We start from the raw sequence: 23,197 nt of genomic DNA, 5'->3' as shown, positions 1-23,197 counted from the left end.
TATCTTCACATGAATTCATCTATTAATAGCTTCATTGAGATAGGATCCTGGATCCATGCTCCAGCTATAGGAAGTTCAGTGATAATAATTGATGCCAGTTCGTCTTATAGTTGCTATACCTGTCTAACAAATTACCATACTAAATGCAATCATTAGTAAACAAATAATAAAGAGGATCATCAATCCTTTATATCCTGATTTGTATTTCAAGGATCAACTATCTACAAGACAGTCAAGGATAAAGGATCCTCAGTGTAAAATTCAAGGCCTAACAGTTGTTATTCCCGAAATTCCCCCAACAATAAACTGTATCAAAAAACTATTGACAAGAGTTCCAATTTTAATCACCAGAATAATAAAAATATTAAAACAAAGGAAATGAAAAACATATCTCACAAGTCAAAAGTCATAATCTTCCACCAAGTATGGGCCTCGGCTCAGTCCATATTAAAGCAGCCCTGACCCTGAAATCCTGATCTGCATTCTGTGTATCTTCTCGGCCCATATTCTCTTATAGCCCACTAATGGCCCCAACAATTTCAGCCCAAAGTGAATTTATTGTGTCTATTCACATGATCACATGTTATTGCTTTTGAAGTTGCCTTTGGTTATGGATAGGTAGGAGTGTTTATCTAGTTGGTTCTCAGGTTATTCGAATTTGAAGTATTTCAATATTTGAAACTGTATTCGAATTATAATTTGAAAAGCTGATTCGATTCTAATATTCGGGTTGAATCGGTTTGAAAGCACAAATCTAAATAGATACGAAAATGTGAATCATAAATAACCTGATTAAAAAATATAAAAATAGAATTTGTGTTTGGTTCGGTGATTTCGGTTTTTGAAGCCCGATTCAAATATGAGCACTCCATACGGTTAGCATTTATGCACTATAAAGAATATCACTTTTAGTTCCTCAATGGGTTAATATAGGCTCGAATAAGTTAAGCCTGTCACAGATTATACAAACCCAAATAATATGAGCATTGTTTTGACTTTTGAAGTTTGAGCCTTGCTCGAAAAAGTCATCAGTGGGCTTAATTTAATGTGCCTCATAATTTGGCCCATTAGAAATTATATGTGTTTGGCCCATTAGAATCTATATTGAATTATTGATCTACTACATTAGCATTGGACTATTGGCCTCTAAAAAAAAAGGAAAAATCTATACTAATCTACCTCAAATTAATTAAAAGAACAAAAGCTTCACTGCAGGCAGTGTTTCAAAAATCCCGACTAGTTACGGATTAATTGCTAGTCCCTACTTCACTGATTAATTTTGGGTTAGTCGGCTAATTAATTGGTCAATTGTCAAATCCAGCCAAAATCGGCGGTTTCCGGTCAAATCCGACTAAAATCGGCTGTTTCCGGCAAGATTACGACAAAAAACATCGATTTTCAGCGAGATTCCGACCAAAAACCAGCGGTTCTGCGTGAGATTCCAGCAAAAACCAACGGTTTCAAGCGAGATTCCAGCCAAAATATGTTTGTGTATGTATAAAACTGAAAATTACATATAAAAATATGTGCGTGTGTATATATAAAACTGTAAATCATATATTAAAGTCTGATCCGATTAATTCTGATTAATCGTTAGTCCTCACGCCACCGCTCGACTAACGACTAGTGATTTTTACAACATTTACTATATGTAACCACACATTAGTTAAGACTTTTAGTAGCATAAATAAATTTATTAAGATCTAAGTTTGAAATATACAATTATAAAATACAAGTTTCGTGTATGATTTGGTAAACCAATTCACACGAAGACTCGCATTAAAGTGAGAAAAGGACAAAAGCAAAGCCTTGAATTCAGCCGATGGGCATCTTATCATTTTCTTGGAATTTCTTTTTTTATTATTATTTTTCATCATTATTATTCTTATAAAAACATATAAAAAATGGGCCACATACAATTATTTCACCCTTCTCAATATCCGAATCTCATTTTTGTCCCTTTTAATCTCACCTTTCACCACAATTGCAGGGAACCTACCAATTAAATAAAAATGTCATTAACAAAATTTCAATTTTCTTTTACTTTTTTAAACTAAAAAACATTTTGTTAGAATCCAAAACAATGAAGTCCTTCACGTGAAGTTTTTTTATTTTGTTTTTTAGTTGAAGAGTCGTATAAAGTTTTTGACCAAGATTCGATATTATTTGTTCCATGAAAACGTTGATAACCGAAAAAGAATGATTAAGTTCACACCTCTTGTGAAAAACATTATACAAGAAACTTACTCATGACCATGGTATGGTTGTAAAAATCACGTATATGTGTTAATTACTCAACGAATAATCCTGAAGTACCTACTGTCTAGACCGAGTACTCGGCGAGTCATCTCTGACTAAGACTGAGTATTTGCAACTCTCCAGTCGATCGAGTTGGCAGTGCCTAGTTACTTTTACAACCATTCATGAGTGTCGCCTCTAATGTGACTTTTTGTTTTTGTTTTTGTTTTTTTTTGTTGTTGTTGTAAAGTCTTAAATGGCTTACCCAAAAATGAATTTTTTTTTTGTTTATATTTATCCTTTTATATATAACATAAACCGAACTACATCAGGATAATGGGTAAGCGAGCAACAAGCTGTGCCGCTATCCCCTTTTGAATCGCAAAGCCTATTATACTAAATATAAATCCTTGGTTCCTCGGGCTCTGCGAGTCACTGTGGACCACCTTCTGCACCCGCTCCAAGAAGCGAACCGCCTCGGGAGCTAGGGATCCAAAAGTGTCGAAGGCAAATGGAATGAACACGTGCTGATTCTCCAAACACAATGTCTCATGCTTAGCAACCTTCCTAGACTCCGCTCTCAAAACCGTCTGTCCCGGTACGAAGCCACTGTCTCTCAGCCCCACCAACGGAGACACCCCAGTGAGGTCAACACACGCATGCTTACCCCCTGCCCAGCCAAACACAAGAACATCCGCAGGACGCAGGGTAGATCTTCCCTCAAGCGGATCAGTCAAAAAGTTAACAGGTGTCTCTTTCTTGGCTGAGATCCCGGCACGTCTAAGCACATCCCATAACACATCTCTAACCCAGTCATGACGATACTTGAATCCCGGCAATTCCTCACAGTGGAGGGCATGCTCACCGAATCTTTCCAAACAAGCTTTTTTACAAATGGGGCATAATTCATCTGGAGGGAAAAGGGGAATCATAAGCCGGTATTTAAGGATGGCTCTGTATTCAACTGCCGACATCCGTTGCCCAAGACCTTCAATGGGCACAACAGTCAAAAAATCCTGGGCATGAGCCCCCTTGAGACAAGCTAAAACTGCTTTTTGTCTCGGGGTCATATCGAATCGCTCATCCAAATCATGTACGTGTTTACCATAAAGAGCACTCGTCAAGGTTTGTTGAGGTTTCTTGGGGGCGGTCTCCTTATCAGTAAAACCGCCTATATCAAGGTTCGGGAGAGTTGTTACAATATTACCAAGTGCAAAAGAGTAGTCAGGATCTATCCCCGTAACACCAGCGTTTCGCAGGACGTGGTCCTACAATTTCCACGGCTGAGACCGGCAGTAGTGATTACCGGTTGTAAAGAAGGTGTTTGGTATGAATTTGTGGTTGAATATATCAAGTGGTGTTCATGTTTGGTGAATGATTAATTTGCAAAGTCAATAGGAATTAATTTTCGTGGAGGTTCAAAGTTTGTGGAAAAAGTCCACAGGAAGTTTTTAATACTTTTGGATAGGGTACAACAGTTGTATTGGCGAGGTATTGAAGACTTGATGGTATAGGCAACAAAGATGATTAATCATGTTCAGTGTTTGAAAAACTTCTTAGTCGTGAATAAAAAAACAACGGGTGTCACTTATTCTGGCAGGTAACATACCAACGTGCTTGGTTGCGGTAGAAACATGATCAGCAGGGGCTGAAGGGGTTTTGTTTTTGCATAACCAGATTCGTAAGTTCGGTGTCGATGTGACATTGAAACAAGTAGCAAATAACAATGGGCAAGGATTCAATTAGGCAGTTTCTAAATTTCTAAACTCTAACATAAATGAGCAAAAAAATCAATTGAGGCAAATTCTAAACTGCCAATTCAGTATATAAACAAACAAATAAACTGACAACAATAGACTAACCTCAAATTGGTAGTTTTATAGCAATTTAGTAAATCCACGGACCACTTGAATGGTTGAACCAGCAATAAAAAAGAATTTGCACACTTGAACCAGATGCTTATAATGCCCAGCCTCGCCTCATAACCAAAATTTGCAACTGCCAGTTCAATCAGACAATCGACAATCAATGATTAAAAATAGAAGAATATAAGAAATAGAGAATGTTATATAAACAGGGAATATGAAGCTTACTTGGTATTTAAAGATGAGATGATTGATATTAGAGAGCCGTTAGCGATTAATGATGATTTACACTTTCCATTCAATAAATTTTTTTAAAACATTTTAAAAACAAGTATTGTATCTTCTTTGACATTAGTATGACATTGCTATAGTTTTATGTAATTACAAGCATCTGTGTTACCCCCACTAGAGGTGGGCAAATAAATCGGGTAACCGAACCGACATGAAATTAAACTAAACCGCATCAGTTTGAAACCGATTTTGTAGAAATCAGTTTAGAACCGATTGTGTATAAACCGGTTTGGAACCGATTGAAACCATAGGTTCGGAAACCGGTTTAACACTTTTTCCACCCGAACCGGTTTGACACTTTTTCCACCCAAACCAGTTCCAACCCGGTTAACCAAACCAAAACAAAAAAAAATCGGTCAAAGCCCGAACCAAAACCCATCAAAACCTGACCTAAAACTAATCATAACTTGGTCAAAAAACCGGTTTCAATCTGAACCAAAACATATCATAAATCGGTTTTAACTTCTGTTGACCGAACCAATCCGATTCAACCCAAACCGGCTTTGGATTTTAAACCTTTTTTTTCACCTCTATTCTCTACACCATTCCGTGTGAGCACCTCTCTCTCTCTCCTACCTATTTATTCAAAGCATTAATAGCTCTCATAAATTACTGATAGTAATTTCTTAAAAACTAAAAAGTAAATCAAATCAAATCATCAATATTAATATTAATAAGATAAATCAATTTTGTAAAAGCCAATCTATAAGCTTAGATCAAATCTCGTGATCACACAAAAACAAAAACAAAAATAATAAAAAAACAAATATTATTATTATTATTATTATTATTATTACTAATTTTATTCTATTACGACTCCCAATAGCTGTCATCTGAACAATATTCGTAACTCGTGGCTGTGACGCTACACACACCCACACCATATCAAACAAATGGCACGATACGTTAATAACCCAAACTCCAGTGGCAAAATGCAACACCCAACCTCTATAAATACACCCCTTCATCCAGCCGTCTTATAAAACATTACGTCCATCATCTTAATAATATTCATAACAACAAACCCTAATTTGAAGAAATATAAAACCCTAGTTTTCTTCATCAGCCGTCATTAATAGTAATAAGCTTGTAACGTGATTATTGATTCTAATTCGTTGTTGTTTGTTATCGTTTGGTTATGTAATTACTAATTAGCGTTTGGTTTGCAGATCGGAGAGTGGATTGATCGTGAAGCAGTGGTGTTCAATACGAAAATTGATATTGTAAGTGTGAATTTGTGTATCTGGTGTGTTATTATGTGAAGTGTGTGCTTGAATAGATGTATTGTTTTGTTTATTATTATTATTGTTATTATTGTTTTTAAATTATAATTTATAGTTGATGCTTTTTTGTGGTATGAATGATGATTACATTATTGGTTTCTCTTTATATGAAGCATAATTAGGTTATTGTTAGGTTATTTAAGAGGTTTATTTGATGGTTTTGGTTATAATTTAGGTTCAAAATTAGGGTTTTGAATTTTTTTTAATGTTTTATTGGAGTTTGAGGATAATTTGGTGAAGGAATTGGGTTTAAATCTGATTTTTAGGGTTTATTTTAATGTTAGTTTCTAGCATTATTTTTTGCTTTTTTGAATTCATAATTGAAGCTTTTTTGTGGTATGAATGATGATTATATTATTTGTTTAACTTTTTGTGAAGTGTTATTAGGTTATTTATTAGGTTGATTTCATGATTTGGTTATGCTTTATGTTTAATTTTAGGATTTTAATTTTTTTTATGTTTTATTGGACTATTTTGGGAATTTGGTGATGGAATTGTATTTAATTCTCATTTTTAGGCTTTATTATCATTTTAGTTTTTAGTATATTAAATTTACTGTTTTTTATGCCTTTTTGAAATCATAATTGTAGCTTTTGTGTGTGATGCATCATGATGAAATCATTGATTTTACTTTTATGAAGCCTGATTAGGTTATTTATATGGCTGACTTCATTATTTTGTTATGATTCTTGTTCAAACTTAAAAAAAAAATTAAAAATTTTCTTTGTTATATTGAATTTTGAAAATAAAAAAATTAAAATTTTTCTATGTTATATTGAATTTTGGGAAGAAATGGCGTTTAAATCTTTAGTTTAGGTTTTATTGATTTATCAGTTTTCTTTTTTGAAATCATATTTGAAGATTTTTGTGTTTTGAATCAGGGGTTATATTAATGAAATGATGAAGCTTTTAGTGTTTTGAACAATGATTACACCGTTGATTTTGCTTTATATGTAGCTTGATTGGTTTGGCGGTGTTTAATGATTTTGTTATGATTTTATATGCAGGAAAACTGAATGTTCTAATGGAGACTAAAGGTGGGAAAAAGTCTAGTAGTAGTAGTAGTAAATCGTTTTATGAAGCTCCCCTAGGATACAGCATTGAAGACGTTCGACCAAACGGAGGAATCAAAAAATTCAGATCGGCTGCTTACTCCAACGTGAGCCGTTTTTTCATTAACATTATCTGTGTTTTTGAATCAGATGTAGTTATATAATCTGTACTGATCATGTGCTATCTTTTTATTGCAGTGCGCTCGCAAACCATCCTGATATTCTTCAAGTTAGGATTCGCGTTCACGTCTTATTGACGTGATTTATTTACTGCTTTCGTTTATTTTTCGTAGTCATAGTTTGTCCCCTTTTTCCTCCTTTTCTTCGTTTCGCAGTCTCTTTTTTGTTAGTTTCAAATTCTGTTAAGAACAATGTCTGCAATCGGTTTTGAAGGTTATGAAAAACGGCTCGAAATCACTTTCTTCGAGCCCAGTATCTTTGTTGACCCGCAAGGTCAAGGTCTCCGGGCACTGTCAAAAGCCCAAATTGATGAAATCTTGAACCCTGCTGAATGCACAATCGTTTCCTCACTGTCGAACGATTATCTTGACTCGTACGTTCTATCTGAGTCTAGTCTGTTTATTTTCCCATACAAGATGGTTATCAAAACTTGTGGAACCACCAAGCTACTTCTTTCGATCCCGCCTATTTTGAAGCTTGCAGAATCTTTATCTCTCACTGTCCGGTCAGTGAGATACACTCGTGGCAGCTTTATCTTTCCCGGTGCTCAATCCTACCCGCACCGCAGCTTCACCGAGGAAGTTTCAGTTCTCGATTCTCATTTCGAAAACCTCGGTTTGACCAGCAGAGCATACGTGATGGGCGGGTTCGACAAGCCCCAAAAATGGCTCGTTTATTCTGCTTCTGCAGGTCCTGCAAACACCCGTGATCAAGTCTACACACTCGAGATGTGCATGACTAGTTTGGAACGTGAAAAAGCTTCCGTCTTTTACAAAACCGACTCGAGCTCGGCTGCAACCATGACTAACGAGTCTGGTATTCGTAACATACTTCCAAAATCCGAAATTTGCGACTTTGAGTTCGACCCGTGTGGGTACTCAATGAATTCGATCGAAGACGGTGCGATCTCGACCATACATGTGACACCCGAAGATGGGTTTAGTTACGCGAGTTTTGAAGCGGTCGGGTATGATTTCAACGAAATGAGTTTGGAACAGCTGGTGCAGCGGGTACTCGCTTGTTTTGAACCTGGGGAGTTTTCGATCGCGGTTGGCGCTGACGTGGCGAGTAAGTGTTTGGAAAAGACTTGTTTGATTGAAGTTGAGGGGTACAATGTGGAAGAAAAGAGTTATGAAGAGCTTGGATGTGAAGGATCAATAGTTTACCAGAAGTTTGTGAGGAAAGATGGGAGCTGCTGTGGGTCCCCAAGGTCTGTTTTGAAGTGTGAAAAGAATTGGAAAGAAAAGGTGAATGAAGAAAAGGAGTATTAGTGTTGCTGTTATGTGTTGAAGAAGGGTTGTTTTTGTTTCTGTTTCTGTTTCTGTTTTTGATTTGAATAATAGCCATTGGTATATGGTTTGCTTGGTTGTTTTTATGTCTTTGTGTTGGATTATTGGGTACTATTCTTGGTCCCATTGACTGTAATGAGATTAGAGGTGGTTTAACCTCATTTAGTATTAATGTTGGTTTTGTTTTGATTTGATCTAAATGTTTTTTGGCTTATGTTTTATGCTTTGTGATGTGCTTGTTTCAATTATTGTAGTCAATTTATATCTAATTTTAGTACTATGTTTAGATATGTGATAATCACATTTGATATAATCTACAATTCAAATGACAAATGGATAATGAGAATCTTATGCTACTTAGTTTAAGATAATATTGTGCAAGTCTTTGTTAAAATCTTATAAATTTATGTTAAAACAAATAAAAGATCTTTCTAGGTTCTACCTAGAACTTTTCGGTGACTTGATGCTTTTACAAAAAAATCTTTTATTCAATTAAATTAACAAACACACGTCTCTCGTGTATGTTTATTAAAGTTTTTAATGTGCATAAAATTTTAAATATGAAGAGAGAATAAAAATTACAAAAACATTATTGTGATATCTAATGTTTTTTTTTTGAATTTATAATGTCTAAGACTCTAAGCACTTATGTAGTTAAACATAAGTGTTTGTGGTTATCACTGTTTTCATTTTGTCTAATTTATTATGGACCATGAGTCCATGACTTATTTTATATAGGCTAACCACGTTTTATTATACAATGACTCAATTGCTAGAAACTAGAACTCCTAGCCAACTTGCTTGAACTTAATTGCCCATGTCTTGTGGACTAAGCAATTCACTAATTAATAGGAATATAGGATAACTAGCCAACTTGTTATTATCCAACCCTTTTAATTAGCCAACATAATTGGAAATCAATAACTTCATATTCACACAAACATTAACAAAAAAATAATAATTGTAACATTAGTATATTAGTGCTGACTAATTTATTCGATTAAAGTTGTATTTGTTGGATTCGTTTAATATCTCAACCCATTAAGCAAAAAAAGTCATAAGATAAAATAGAATATATGTATCAAAAATCATCCATAGAGAAGAATATTATATTATTACTAGTACTAAAATACAAAGAAAAGTATACATTATTGATGCAAAGAATAATGTAGGTGCAAGTGGTGCTTGTGAGAATAAAATAATTGAATTCTTCCGATAAGAATTGGAAATTGGCCAACAAGACATGAATGTGTAATGGACAGCAAATCAAGTCAAATTTGGTAAACACAACCAAATTTCTATTTGTAAATGATATGGAACCCACATTGGACCAGATTTTAATCATTTGTTGGTAAATATTGGTGTCCTTCTAATTAGGGGGGTGTGTGACACGGTTTGGTGTGGTTTTAGGCTAAAACAAAACCTTGAAATCGTTCGGTGTTGGTATTTCGGTTTTATTTTGGTTTCCGTTCGGTTTTGGTTTTTTCTGGTTTTATTAATTTGAGCTTGAAAATTTTAGGTCAAAAAAAAAGTTGAGGAAAACAATAAATATAAGTATAAATACTTTTGTTAATTGTTAACTAGTTGATAATTATACATTTTGTCAAAAATATTCGAGTTACATATTTATTAAATTCTTATTAATTATTTAAAATAATAAATAAAAATATAAAAATTTAGAAATTTGGTTCGGTTCGGTTTTTTCAGTTTTGTTACAGGCAAAACCAAAGCCGAATCGTTAGTTCGATTTTTACAAAAACATAAAACCAAGCCGTCGGATTTTGTTTCGGTTCGGTTTTTTCGGTTTATGATCGTTTTTTTTTGTTTCTTGCTCACCCCTACTTATAATTATACAAATTTCGGTGTTCACTTCAAAACGACGGAAATCACATGATTATGTACGTGATGTGATCTTCACGTTTTCGCCTGGTGACTCGCTTTTTCGAAACATTAAGATTTAAGATGCAAATACATTGGTTTTATTACTTTTATATTAGGGTATTTTAAAGTTGAGCTATTTATTTATATAACATAATTTATATATAAAAAAAATTGGTGTCACACTGTGTAGGTAAAGGTGTTAAAAATAATAATAGTTTGGTGTCCGTGTGAGTATAGTGTACCGTTACTTTTGTTCTTGCAATCACTAACAGACAAGAATCAAGTGATGGGGTTGTTAATGTTGTTTTTGGTCCAGCATAATAAGATTTCTTATTTATTTCCTTTTTAAACCAACTTTTTTGGTTTTTTCTATAATTTTTTAATATTCGTGAAATGTTCATTAAACGTTCGTGAAATGACGGCAACAAGGATGTTGAAGATTTGTCGGAAACATGAGAACGATATCAAGTATCAACATCAATTTGAAACATATAATTTAGGTGATGATGAAATGGAAGTTTAAGAGACACAAGATGAACAACCCAATCAAGCAAACAAAAGAAAATTCAAAGGCCGGATACCGAGTGTATCATGAACAAACTATTAAGAAATGACGTTGGCTAAAGCATGAATTCATATTTTCAAAATGAACCAAACCAGTACTGACTGAAACCGAACTCCCAATGCTTCGTGTGGGATAATCAACTAGTTTATATTAAACTACATTAATATGATTAATGAAATATTAAGTAAATAAAAGAGAGTATTCTAGTTCTAGTTATTATAATAATAATAAACATAAAACAATAAATATTGTAAAAATATAAAATAAGAATAAATACCAAGTGGATGCTGAGCTGGTTTCACGTCGTTTGTAAGTAGACGACAATCGGCTCTAAATATTTGTATAGACAAGTAGAAGACAAAAGTAGAAAAGTGACGAAACGGAAATATGTTAAGTCCTTCGGTTTTCTATGGATAAAAAATATACTATTAAGTCTTTACTTTGGAGAGACTGGTGTAACTTTTCTTTTTAATTCATTTGTTGTTTTATTGCGACTTCTTGCTTATTGCTAGTTGCCTTAATGAAAGTTGTCATTAAAAAGTAAAAAAATAAAAAAAGAAAGAAAAGATCTTACAATGAAAATGTCTGCTTTTTATTGGCAAAATATGCCATCATAGTGATGGGCTATCTTATGGCCCATAACTTATAGCTGGTAAGGGCCCTGATAATTATAAAGAATGTTTTCTATAAGGATTTGGGCTGGATAGATATGAATTGACCCAACTGAGTATTTAAGCATAAACCAATAACCATATGTCCTTAATATGTCACACATATTGAGAGGTGGGAAAAAACATCCAGTTCAAGATCCATATGCTATTTTATATAGTAATACGGTTCGAGAGTGAAACCGGATTTACTCGATTCGGTGGTTTGTATATTGTTTAGGGATATCGTCGTTGAACCCGTTTGAGAGGATCCGGTTGTTGCGGTTGTACCTAAGGATGTTAGGCAACATTTTGATTTGTGTGAAATGTTGAGTGGTTCAAAAAAGGAAAAATGAAAAAAAAAAAACTCGATGCAAGAAATGTGGGTCATTTTTAAGTATGATGAAAATTCAACTTCGTAAACCATACAATAAAGCGGGAAATATGGAGTGACACGGGATGAAGTAACAATGTTGAACGATAACAATTTTGGAATTTCAACCTAAGTGTGTTAGGATAAGATGACAAAGTTCGACCTAAATAGCAATGGGAATGCCAGCCTCACGTACCTCGCAAGAACTTGCTTACAAAGAATAACGTCTAAACTCCAAACAACACCACTGCTTATTTTTCGATTAAAAAAATGCTTTGTATTTTTATTTTTCAGCTTTTGTATTTTAGAAAAAGAATAAAAATTGAAAAGTTTTGCTTTTCAATCCGATCTGGTCTAATTCAATCTAAACTCAACTTACATGTCCAATTTTTTTTTATTTTTTTTAACTTAATTAATTAATAGCAAGAAAGTAGACAAAAAGGAAACAAAACAATTACAAAGCCAAAAGCAAGTTGAAATGCCAAGCCATCCGGCTAAGCTTAATCTTATACAATTTCTATTAACAAACCACAAACACGAATAATTAACAATTATCATAAAAAATGGATTCTCGGCTTCTCACATTGTGTTTTTACCATCAAAGGCCGCAGCATTCCGATAGCGCTAAATCACCCACCAAGTTGTCATCATAACAGTTCCATCTAAAGCTTCCTTCTTCTTTGTTAGCGAAACCACATCAAGCCAAGATGTCATATCAACCGGACTTGTTGAAATTGGCAAAGCCAAATCCATCCGCCTTATGATTACTTTTCAAGACCTCTCAACTATTATACAATCACTAAACACATCTTGAACTATCTCAACCACATAAAACAATACGGACGTAATTACATATATCAGTTTGAATTTAAGAATAAAACCCCGGTTTTATGCACCTCTACACACCTAGCTATTCATATTAAGTACACTTAAAACTTATAACGCTACAAATATTTATTTGTACCTTTACACTTCAAACTATTTCTTGTATTAACATTTATATTGTGATCATATAACCTTTATTTTATCAATAAACAAATTTTTAAGTATCTAATAATGAGAATCACATAAACGCGTCAAAGATAATAAGAGAGAATCAGAAAGATGACGTAAAGTGGATTAGTTAACATCCATTTAATTCCTATAAATTTGGTTTTGTCTTTCTATCCCTAACTATTTAATTTCCTTGCACATCTTCTTTCTAGAGTTCTAACAGGTATTAATCCATAAAAGATTAGTTTTTAAACAAAGAAATTTTTAAGAAAATTTATTCGTCCCATCTGGTTATCTACATATCAAATGACCCTATGTGTGTATATAGATGTCAATTCCTATAAACAGTGGAAAAATACATGCGACACATGTACTTAAGCTTCAGGTGTACACGTCGGCAAACATTATATGTTATTTTAGACGCGCTGTTATAATAGTTTGGACACACTATATTAATTTACCAGTTCAATCATACTTAATTTAGACCTGAACAACTTACGGACATCGTTGTATCTCAGATATACCATTGTAATAGATTTAAACGCACCGTTTTGTAATTAAATGATTCATTCATTGCATATGTTTAGTTTGGAAATTCCCTCCTGAAAATGTGTGTCCCATGTTAAAGGTTTGAATTTAGTACGAGTGAAACAAAACAACCTATTTTTTCCCCAATAATGTGACACACAATTTATTTTGATTCATAATGACGGCAAATTATGACAACTAATATTGTTAAAATATTTTGTTATTTTTTGTGTAGATATGATAACATAATCCAATTTAGCATCATTTCACATATAAGACTACAATGCATAGTTCGTCCGTTCTCTTACCGTCGACTAGGTGGCATCCACACGTCCTAAGTAAGCTCTTGAGCCATCCCTGCACTTGGAGATCTGTTCGTGAGTAAATTAGGTATTAGTAGTGATATAAGTTGGTTAAAGATTTACGGCAGGCCCAGAGAGGCGGGTGATTCCCGCCTACACTTTTGTTCGAGGCACACTAAATGAGGATACATGTCTTGTAATCAAACGCACTAGTATATTATACATTACCTACGTCATGCTTTTCGAGGGTAAGCACCTTACCAGTAGACCGTTAGACGAAAATAATAAATTCGAATATTTAAAGTGGGCATCAAATTAGGTTGAGATGTGTTGAATATAATTATATAAACTATACTTTTGAATAGTAGATTGTTCCTTAATAAAGTATTCAGTAGTTTGTAAAAAGTCAAATTTACTTTATTTATTTGGATTATATCTACTTGATTCGTTTATCTAAATTATAACTTAATTTAAACCATGATTATTGTATTCATATAGCAATTTAACCCCACTCTAACAAAAAGAAAAAAAAGGATAAAACTTAAAAAGCATAGGTAGAGATTAAGGCATCCAAAGTTAATAATGGGAAGTCACTACAATAAGAACATATTCTTTCTTTGCTTAAAGAACCCAAAAGAAAAATAACAAGCCATTGATTTTGCTTTCTTTTTCTTTCCTTTATCAAAAGTTAATTATTCGATTCATTACCACTTTCTTCTTTGTTGCTATTCCTATTCTAGACCTTGGTTTCTATTTTGGTGAGAAAAAAATTCTATCATTTATATAACCAAAAGAGAACTATAAAACAAAAAGAAATGTGAAAATAAAAAAAAAGTAAAAAAACCAAAAAAAATTATTTTTCATCCGACTTTTATAAAAAAAATTAAAAAAATATATCGGTTTAAATAAATAAAAAAATTATAAAACAAAAAGAAAAAATTATAAAACAAAAAGAAATGTGAAAATAAAAAAAAAAGTAAAAAAACCAAAAAAAATTATTTTTCATCCGAGTTTTATAAAAAAAATTAAAAAAATATATCGGTTTAGCAAAATTATACACATATGTATAATACTTATTTTTGTAATTTTCTACATGTTATTCGTTCTACACATATGTACAATTAAGATAAGTGATAATGTACATATGTGTACATTATGTAAGTCGAGATTAAATACACATATACATATGTGTCTAATTATGAGTTTTTTTTATGAAACCGGGATGAAAAATAAAATTTTTTGGTTTTTTTACTTTTTAAAAATTTTCGTTTTTTCGTTTTATAATTTGTTTAGAGGTTTTTTTGTGATTCAAAAATCAAAATGATTCTCAAAATTCTCAATTTCAAAAAGTTCTCTTAAGATCCTCACCCTATATATATATAGTCGAAAGCTTGTGATTCTTAAGTTAAAATCAGTCTTACTCCATTCGGGTGGGAACAACTCGTGTGGTGACTTGTTATCTGTAAATTCTGTCCCCAAAATCAATCCAGTTCCGCGAATCTATAAACATTTGAACATGTTAAAAGTTGGTATGTTTGACTTTTTGAGGTCAAACATGAAACTTCTAAATTGAAAAACAAACACATTGTTGTTACAAATATAACACCAAAAAATATATTTTGGTGAAGCTGGATATAAATATTGGTATATATTCAGCTTTATAAATCTAAGAAATTTATTTAGATTGGATCTCAAAAGTCCACATACGTTGACCAAATGAAAATAACATAAAAATGCTAGAAAATACCTCTCCAATAACGGGACTTGACGAAAACGCTTTTATACCGTCTTGAAACATTGGCGAGATACGGTTTACTTGATCAAGAATATTCCTTTCTCTAGAAAAATTCAATATATTAAAATTTTAAAATAGTAAATTTTACGACTTTAGCTTTTATTTCATTTTAAAACTCGAACAAATAATGACATACTGGTAAATCTTGAGCGTTTCCAGTGCAACCGCACACGCTACAGGGTGCCCGGAATATGTGAATCCATGAGAAAATGCACCTAAATATTATAATATAAACAAAATAACAAATTAAATACAAGATTATGTTGCAACTATAAAAAATATGGTTTAATAAGTTTAAAAGACAGTACCAAGTTTATTGCTTTGAGAATGTATGAAATCTGCAACCTTGGGGCTCACAAGAACCGCACCAATCGGCATATATGCTGAAGAAAGCGCCTGAAAATATTAACTAATATTAACATTTTGAACGATTTAAAAAAAAATATAAATATATAATATTTTAATCTTTTTATACCTTAGCAATGGTGACAAGATCAGGTTTAATGTCATATTTGTCACAACCAAACATGGTTCCAAGTCTTCCAAATCCACAAATTACCTGAAAATAATATGCAAAAGTGAGTCAGATGCGTGTCATGTAGGCGTGAAATTAATAATATGGAAAGTACCTCATCAGCAATGAATAAAATGTCATATTTTTTTACAACAGCTTGAATCTGCATAAACAAAAAACATAAAAATATGAAAACGAACGATCATTTAAGCATCGGGTCAAAATGTTGGTCAACTTAAAAGTCAACTTGACCTTCTCGAAGTATGTTTTAGGAGGAAGTATCACACCTCCTGCTCCCATAACCGGTTCAGCAATAAAAGCACCAATCTTTAAAAAAACAAAACATAAAATATACTTAAAATTTAGTCAACGAATTATTAATCTTTAGTTAAAATGATATGTTAAGTGAGTTTACCGTCTCGGGTCCTTCTTTGAGAATAAGATTCTCCAAATTGGTAGCCAGTCTAGTTGAAAACTCCTCTTCGGTCTCGCCTAACATATTATTTTTAAAAAATAAAATAATAGAAAAGGTTGTCAAAAAAAATTAAATGTTTAGAAATCAAACCGGGAAGATGAAATCGCCAATAATGTGGACAATCTGTGTGCAATACAAATGGAGCTGGTAGATCAAAATGTTGATGTAATGCAGGAAGTCTGAAAGAAAACAAATATATAAATAAAAAATATACATAGCAGAAATTTAAAATTTCTATAAAATATTTAAATTTGTATACACATCATACCCTGAAAGACTAGCTGATATGAGAGTGGATCCATGGTATCTGTGACAGTATAGAGTACATATTAATATATTATAACAATGTTAAGTATGCAATAAATATGAGAAATTAGTCGTAAGTATAGAAATTACGATGTTGTCCTCGCGATGATTTTCTTCTTATTTGGCCTTCCAAGCGCGTTGTTATAGTACCAAACCAGCTTCACCTACAAAGTAGATATTGAAATAAAAATTAACATTCACTGCAAATATTAAAATCATTAATTCACATTATAAGTTTATAAGCGAACCTGAGTATCATTTGCATCCGACCCACCGTTCGTGAAATGTACTTTAGCCATTTCATTTGATGTGAACATTCCCAGAAGTTCACTTGCAAGATCCTGTAACCAAAAGTATAAAAATATTATTAACTATTATTCTATTAATGTAAAATTTACGAAAATAAACGAGTTTATCGTACCAAAGAAGGTTTTGTAGTACGGTTCCAGAACGAATGGTAGAAAGGTAAAGTATTTAGTTGCTTGGTTGCAGCATCAACGAGTCGAGGCTCGTTCCCACCTAAAATAATTCAAAATAATATTAATAATAAGTTATTAATAAAATGCTGAAAATGATATGAGATTGACCTAAAGGATTGCACCACAAGCCTGCAAGTGCATCAAGATGCTTCTTCCCATTTACATCATATACATATGACCCCTATAAAAGAATAATAATTTTTTATAAAAAAAATGTAAATATGATTATGAATTTATAACTTATAAGTTAACAGATTACGATATTAACTGAATACCTCAGATTTTTCGATAACCAACGGGTTTGAATCAGTTGTTTGCCATCCGGCTGTGAAAGGTGCCAGCATACCATGTCCCTTATATCTGTGAAACCATATTAAAGGTTACATAATTTATGCATATTGAGAGCGGAAAATTAGTTATGCGTGTAATGTGACATACCCGTCATCGTCAACCTTGGCGACGTTGGTACTGTACCGTCTTATAGTGGAAAGAGTGCGCGCGTTTCTTGTGCATGAACGGATCTGTATGCAAGTAAACCACACCATTATTTAAAAATATATATATCTAAAAATTCATTAATACTTGTTGAGTTTGCTAAAGAAACACCACTGGCGTGTCATACAAGCTGTATGACATGCTGGCGTAAGGAAAGGGCAAAACGGTCATATGGGTCATATGAAGTAGTGTTTGTCAATTCGCCCAGCACGTATGATGTGTTTGATTATTGCAAAAAAGACTGATGTGACAATCGACAAAGTCATATGGCCTGTATGAGTATGAGTATGAGTATGAGTATGAGTATGAGTATGAGTATGAGTATGAGTATGAGTATGAGTATGAGTATGAGTATGAGTATGAGTATGAGTATGAGTATGAGTATGAGTATGAGTATGAGTATGAGTATGAGTATGAGTATGAGTATGAGTATGAGTATGAGTATGAGTATGAGTATGAGTATGAGTATGAGTATGAGTATGAGTATGAGTATGAGTATGAGTATGAGTATGAGTATGAGTATGAGTATGAGTATGAGTATGAGTATGAGTATGAGTATGATATGATAGGCTCTAATATGTAGACTTGATCTGACATCAAGCGACCCGTATGATATGACAGACACGCTGGTGTACAGATTCCGAGACGGTGTCACTTTATTATCACCCTACTTGTTGAAAGTGAATTCATGATATAAAAAAAAGTACAAGTTTCATCTATAACATTTATTTTGATCCAAGATAAGCCATAAGTAGGTAACCCTTAAAAAAATAAAACTTTAGATATCTTCTTCATTTTCTTCAATTTTAATCATCCATTTTGTGAAAATCATGTAGACCTTTAACTTTGACTTCAAACACCATAATTCAAACACAAAATTGACATAAATTCTTAGAATTTTGATAAAATAATAATAATAATAATAATAATCTAAATCAAACTGTATATGTAACACTCCAACCCGGAACAGGCTAACGTGTTACTATTACAGATATCAAATCAACGCCACAATCCAAAATACAACAAAAATTAATGCAACCTACGTCATATTATTAAACAAAATGAATTAACTTTTAGAAGCTTGAACTTCATTTTTTATCTCTCATCACTAAATTCCCAGAATCCCGGATTACCTGAAAACAAAATAAGAAAAACAAAACAAGAAAACACGGCTGAGCCAAAAATTGCCCAGTAACGGAAAGAACAATAGTATAGGTAAGGACAGACGTAAGAGAATAAATATACGAACTTCAATTCAAACTCGAAACCAACCCTTTATACCTAAACATATACTTAATAAAATTCGGATGTATGATCCGACACTTGGCCAGAACATGGTCAAACGCATGCGGAAATATATCAAAACTATAACAAAAACACCCAGAGCCAGAAACATATAACTTGTAACATATAATGTGTGACGAGTAACATATAACGTGTAACATTTAACTGAACTATAATTTAATGCGAAACATAATCCGATACACGATCGGGACGTAATCTGAATATACTCAAATTTAATCAAATGCATATACACATATCAAAACGGACCAGAAATATAGCGAAACAAAATATAATTACTAAAATACACGACGATGATGTTAAAATAAATAGGTCGTGTAATACGGAAGCACCCAGAGCCTAAACAGAGGGGTACACAGCTAGCTAGTCCATGCACCAAAGAGACGGTGTGGGTGGCGTGCACACATTGTTCCATCTCAAACAGAAGTCAGGAGTCAGGAGTCAGGAGTCGGAGCTAAGATCGATCTATACGCCTCTAAGTGGCCAAGGTACTACATGAGTACTTTCAGAGACGCCGTGAACTTTGATTACGCACTGTCACGATAAGTGCCATGTCAGGAGTCAGGAGTCAGGAGTCGGAGCTAAGATCGATCTATACGCCTCTAAGTGGCCAAGGTACTACATGAGTACTTTCAGAGACGCCGTGAACTTTGATTACGCACTGTCACGATAAGTGCCATGTCGTTGACGCCCCAACGACAAATCAGAAAATGCTCGGGTAACAGAGTACTGAAACTAGTAACATATAACTAAAATATATTATATAAAATAACTGAACTCAAAATATGACCGACGCGTAACGAAAATCCGTGCTACAAAGTAACGGAATAGATTCAATACTATTAGTAAACGAGAACAAAAGCCGCACTACGAAGTAACGGAATATAATTAATACTATTAGAGAAAGAAACCAGAAACCGTACTACGAAGTAACAAGAAACAGAATCCGTACCACTATGAGAACGGTGAAAACAATATAAAGCTAAAAGAAGAAAAAAACGGAATCCGAACTACGAAGGAACAAAATATAATACTATGAGTAACAAAAATAGAAACCGTACAACAAAGTAACGGACTATAATTAATACTAAGAGTAATAAAAACAGAATCCGTACCTTAATTTAGCAAAGCAAAGTAACAAAGTCGCGACATCCTTAAGTGGTATTAACACCTACACTTTAGTCATCTTGATTTAGATTTACGATGATCCAATTCGTTCGTTAATTGATGTTCCGGCGACGGATACTTTATACTTAAACATACTCCTTTTTAATATTGTTTAGAATTCACAATTACTTAATAACTTGCAATAACTTAACAATACTGATTTTTTTTTTTTTGATAGTTAGACAAATTGATTTAAAGGAAAACTAGAGAATATTAAAATAGGTTTGATCCACTAGTAAATAAGTAAATAATAGATGGTTTATTAAATAAATGTTACATGATTTATTTATTATTAAATTGTGAACATGTATGCATGAAATCAGCTGAGTATTCATTAAAATTCAATATAGAGTTCCAATTTAATTTCTTCTTCATAATTCAATTATATGAACTATCATATTGTAAGCTTTACATATTAATGAAAAAAACAAAACATTCTTATACATATTATGATGATCGGTTTTCGCGTGGTATGTTTGGTTAGTCGCCGGAAACGAATCAAAAGTCAGTGGCCAAATCCAAAGATAACATATTAAAACTCATAACATGGTTACCTCAATATCAATATATCCGAACACAAACCGAACGTATCAAAGAGCAAGAGCGGCGGAAGTACACGAACGTGCGATGGTTATGAATCCGGTTATAACGGAATGTTAGTTTCGCGGCGATGACTCTCTCTTCGTCACGTTCAACAGAAGGTGACGGTGGCGGCTTCCATACAACCAACCGCGGCAGAGGCGATGCTTGTCTACAGTGACGGAAGATGACGGCGGTGGTTCTCACACTTCAAACAGGCGGTGACGGTGGCGATTATATATATATCCGGATAGCGGCGGCGAATTTTTGTGGAAGAGCGGAAGCAACGACAAGCAGAGGCGGCACACAGCGGCATCCGGCGAGTTTCATGACAGCGGCAGCAGTGGTGTATGCGGCCAGGACGCGATTTAGGGTTTTGATCAAAGAAGTTGTTTGTGTATTCGTGTATATATAAACGAGTTGGAAACACCCACAATTTCGCCATCTTATCCGGCGGCGTTATCATGTAACCCAGACTTTTCAAATTCAAATTTCATCAAGGGATAGTTTCAAGGAATGGCAGCAATGGTCCTTCATCTTTCTATTTTACTTAGTTCACATACTTACAATTTACACCTTCTAGTTTGGGTTCAAATTACTAAGCCTTGTACTTAATACATTAACCAATTATATAACTTATAATCATAACATATTGGCTTACTTAATATTTATTTTACATCACATTCAGTTAGTCGATGTTAATATTTGATCCGTTTTACTAGCTATTAATTCGTTTGTTATCTAATACAAAAGTTTGGGTTATTATAGTATACCAACTAATGCATAATAAAAGTTTGGTTATAAATATCAAAAAAATTGTCATGTATGAATGTATGATTTAAAAAATAAAGGCATTTTATTAGTCATGAAAACAGAACTTGACCCAGAAACACGTCTAGGTGCATTCAACAAATCAACAATCAGCATAGCCTTAAAAAACACAAACTAATAAACAGTATAACAATATATTATTATAGTAACCTTGGAGGAGGTAGCAGTAGATATCAGTGATCGGATGAAATGATGATTCTTCATCTCTTGTTTGTGAGGAGACTGAGAGTGAGTGAGAGAGAATAATAATAATAATAATAATAATAATAATAATAATAATTATTATTATTATTATTATTATTATTATAAATTATTAAGGGCCTACAAGTAAGTACAAGGTATGCATAATGCATGAAGTAATAGACAAGCACTACTACTACTACTACATTAGTTGTGATGTAAGATTCCAACACGGAAAACAATCATACAAATATAGCTTCGTCCGTTTCGCTTTAGATATCTTCGGTTTCCTTTGTTTTTAATATCATTATTAATTTATTATTATTGTTATTGATCACAATTTAATATTCTTTAATTGATAAGTTGTTCTATAAACATGGGATTTCTAGCCATACAAAAATACATATAAACTAATGACAAATTAATAAAAAATTTATAACTTAAAATTTAATAAAAAAATGAAAAATGTAAAAACGTATAAATGTTTCCACCGTTTTCCTTGTTCTAAAAAAAACCTCGAAAATACGCAATGTTGAGGAAAAAACATTATTATTGTGTTTTGTTTTTATTTTCGTCATTAATTGTGTCCTTTTTATTGATATTGTGCTATATTACTCAGCAGTCAACATTATATTGTATTTTGTTTGGAGTTGTGTTAAATTTTGCAACCAGTTCTTTCTTTTTTATTTATCAATTTATCTGTATCCGAGGTATCTATTCGGTTTGTACTATAATACCTTGTTTTGACTGTATCGCACTATGTATCATTTATAACCCCCAAAATCCTCTACCCTTAATAAAAAAAAATTTTAATGGATAAATTCCAAAGCTATTTAGGGCTAGATAGATCTCACTACTTCTTATATCCACTTATCTTTCAGGAGTATATTTATGTACTTGCTCATGATCATGGTTTAAATGGATCGATTTTGTTGGAAAATGCAGGTTATGACAATAAATCCAATTTACTAATTGTGAAACGTTTAATCATTCGAATGTATCAACAGAATCATTTTATTCTTTATGTTAATGATTCTAAACAGACTCCATTGTTGGGGCACAACAAGAGTTTTTATTCGCAAGTAATGTCAGAGGTTTCTTTAACCATTATGGAAATTCCATTGTCTCTGCGATTAATATCTTCCCTAGAAAGGAAAGGGGTAGTGAAATCCGATAATTTACGATGTATTATTTGTTTATTTTCGGCATTGTCTTTTTTCTCGACATTGTGTCTTTTCGGCGGGTTTTTTTTTTGGAACGGAAATGAGGGGAAACATTTTGTTTTTTTTTTTAATTTATTTATATTTTGAGTTATGATTTTTGTATTATTTTTTTTGAATTTTTTGTTGAGAGGCTTTTATTTATCACACTTCTCATTTTTGTCTCTCCACTTGTATTTTAACTTACACTTCTTTGGTTTCCTTATTATCTATAAGATAAAAAACCATGTTTAGTGCCACAACCCACAACCGATCGAATTCATGTCGATTGTCGACTCACACCTGCACAACGCGAGTTTTACCAACCAACTATGCAACAAAACATAGGAAATCACCCACATAAAGTACACATGATCGTGCTAATTAT

At 32.9% G+C, this 23,197-nt stretch overlaps 2 protein-coding genes across 2 annotated transcripts; one reads left to right on the top strand and one right to left on the bottom strand.

The window, feature by feature from the left end:
• The first annotated feature begins 6,684 nt into the window (after positions 1 to 6,684).
• Positions 6,685 to 8,390, top strand: LOC143551567 (S-adenosylmethionine decarboxylase proenzyme-like). The gene is made up of 2 exons (XM_077041968.1): positions 6,685 to 6,836; positions 6,928 to 8,390. Exon 2 carries the CDS (start codon positions 7,101 to 7,103, stop codon positions 8,178 to 8,180), a length of 1,080 nt encoding a protein of 359 aa, XP_076898083.1. The 5' UTR covers positions 6,685 to 6,836; positions 6,928 to 7,100; the 3' UTR covers positions 8,181 to 8,390.
• Positions 8,391 to 14,795: 6,405 nt separating this feature from the next.
• On the bottom strand, positions 14,796 to 21,653 carry LOC143551534 (gamma aminobutyrate transaminase 3, chloroplastic-like). Its single transcript, XM_077041939.1, has 17 exons — positions 21,581 to 21,653; positions 17,495 to 17,577; positions 17,332 to 17,416; positions 17,165 to 17,237; positions 16,999 to 17,096; positions 16,826 to 16,918; positions 16,668 to 16,741; positions 16,540 to 16,578; positions 16,362 to 16,450; positions 16,212 to 16,288; positions 16,049 to 16,123; positions 15,912 to 15,959; positions 15,758 to 15,841; positions 15,591 to 15,678; positions 15,419 to 15,497; positions 15,235 to 15,325; positions 14,796 to 14,987 (listed from the first exon to the last, which is right to left on the bottom strand). Exons 1-17 carry the CDS (start codon positions 21,632 to 21,634, stop codon positions 14,796 to 14,798), a joined length of 1,422 nt encoding a protein of 473 aa, XP_076898054.1. The 5' UTR covers positions 21,635 to 21,653.
• Positions 21,654 to 23,197: the final 1,544 nt, after the last annotated feature.

The sequence above is a fragment of the Bidens hawaiensis genome, unplaced genomic scaffold (genome assembly GCF_021521415.1).
Source record: "Bidens hawaiensis isolate Kalapana, Puna unplaced genomic scaffold, B.hawaiensis_p1.1 tig00016461_1, whole genome shotgun sequence".
Classification (NCBI taxonomy): domain Eukaryota; kingdom Viridiplantae; phylum Streptophyta; class Magnoliopsida; order Asterales; family Asteraceae; genus Bidens; species Bidens hawaiensis.
The sequence above is the reverse complement of the archived record's forward strand: the minus strand, read 5'-3'. Positions and strand labels throughout refer to the sequence as shown.

Excerpts from the sequence above, each read along its gene's own strand:
- LOC143551567 (XM_077041968.1), top strand. The coding sequence starts at position 7,101 with ATGTCTGCAATCGGTTTTGAAGGTTATGAAAAACGGCTCGAAATCACT.
- LOC143551534 (XM_077041939.1), bottom strand. The coding sequence starts at position 21,634 with ATGAAGAATCATCATTTCATCCGATCACTGATATCTACTGCTACCTCC. Across the intron at positions 17,417-17,494 it reads GCCAAGGTTGACGATGACGG|ATATAAGGGACATGGTATGC; the intron begins GTATGTCACATT and ends ATGGTTTCACAG. Across the intron at positions 15,679-15,757 it reads ATCTTGTCACCATTGCTAAG|GCGCTTTCTTCAGCATATAT; the intron begins GTATAAAAAGAT and ends TAATATTTTCAG.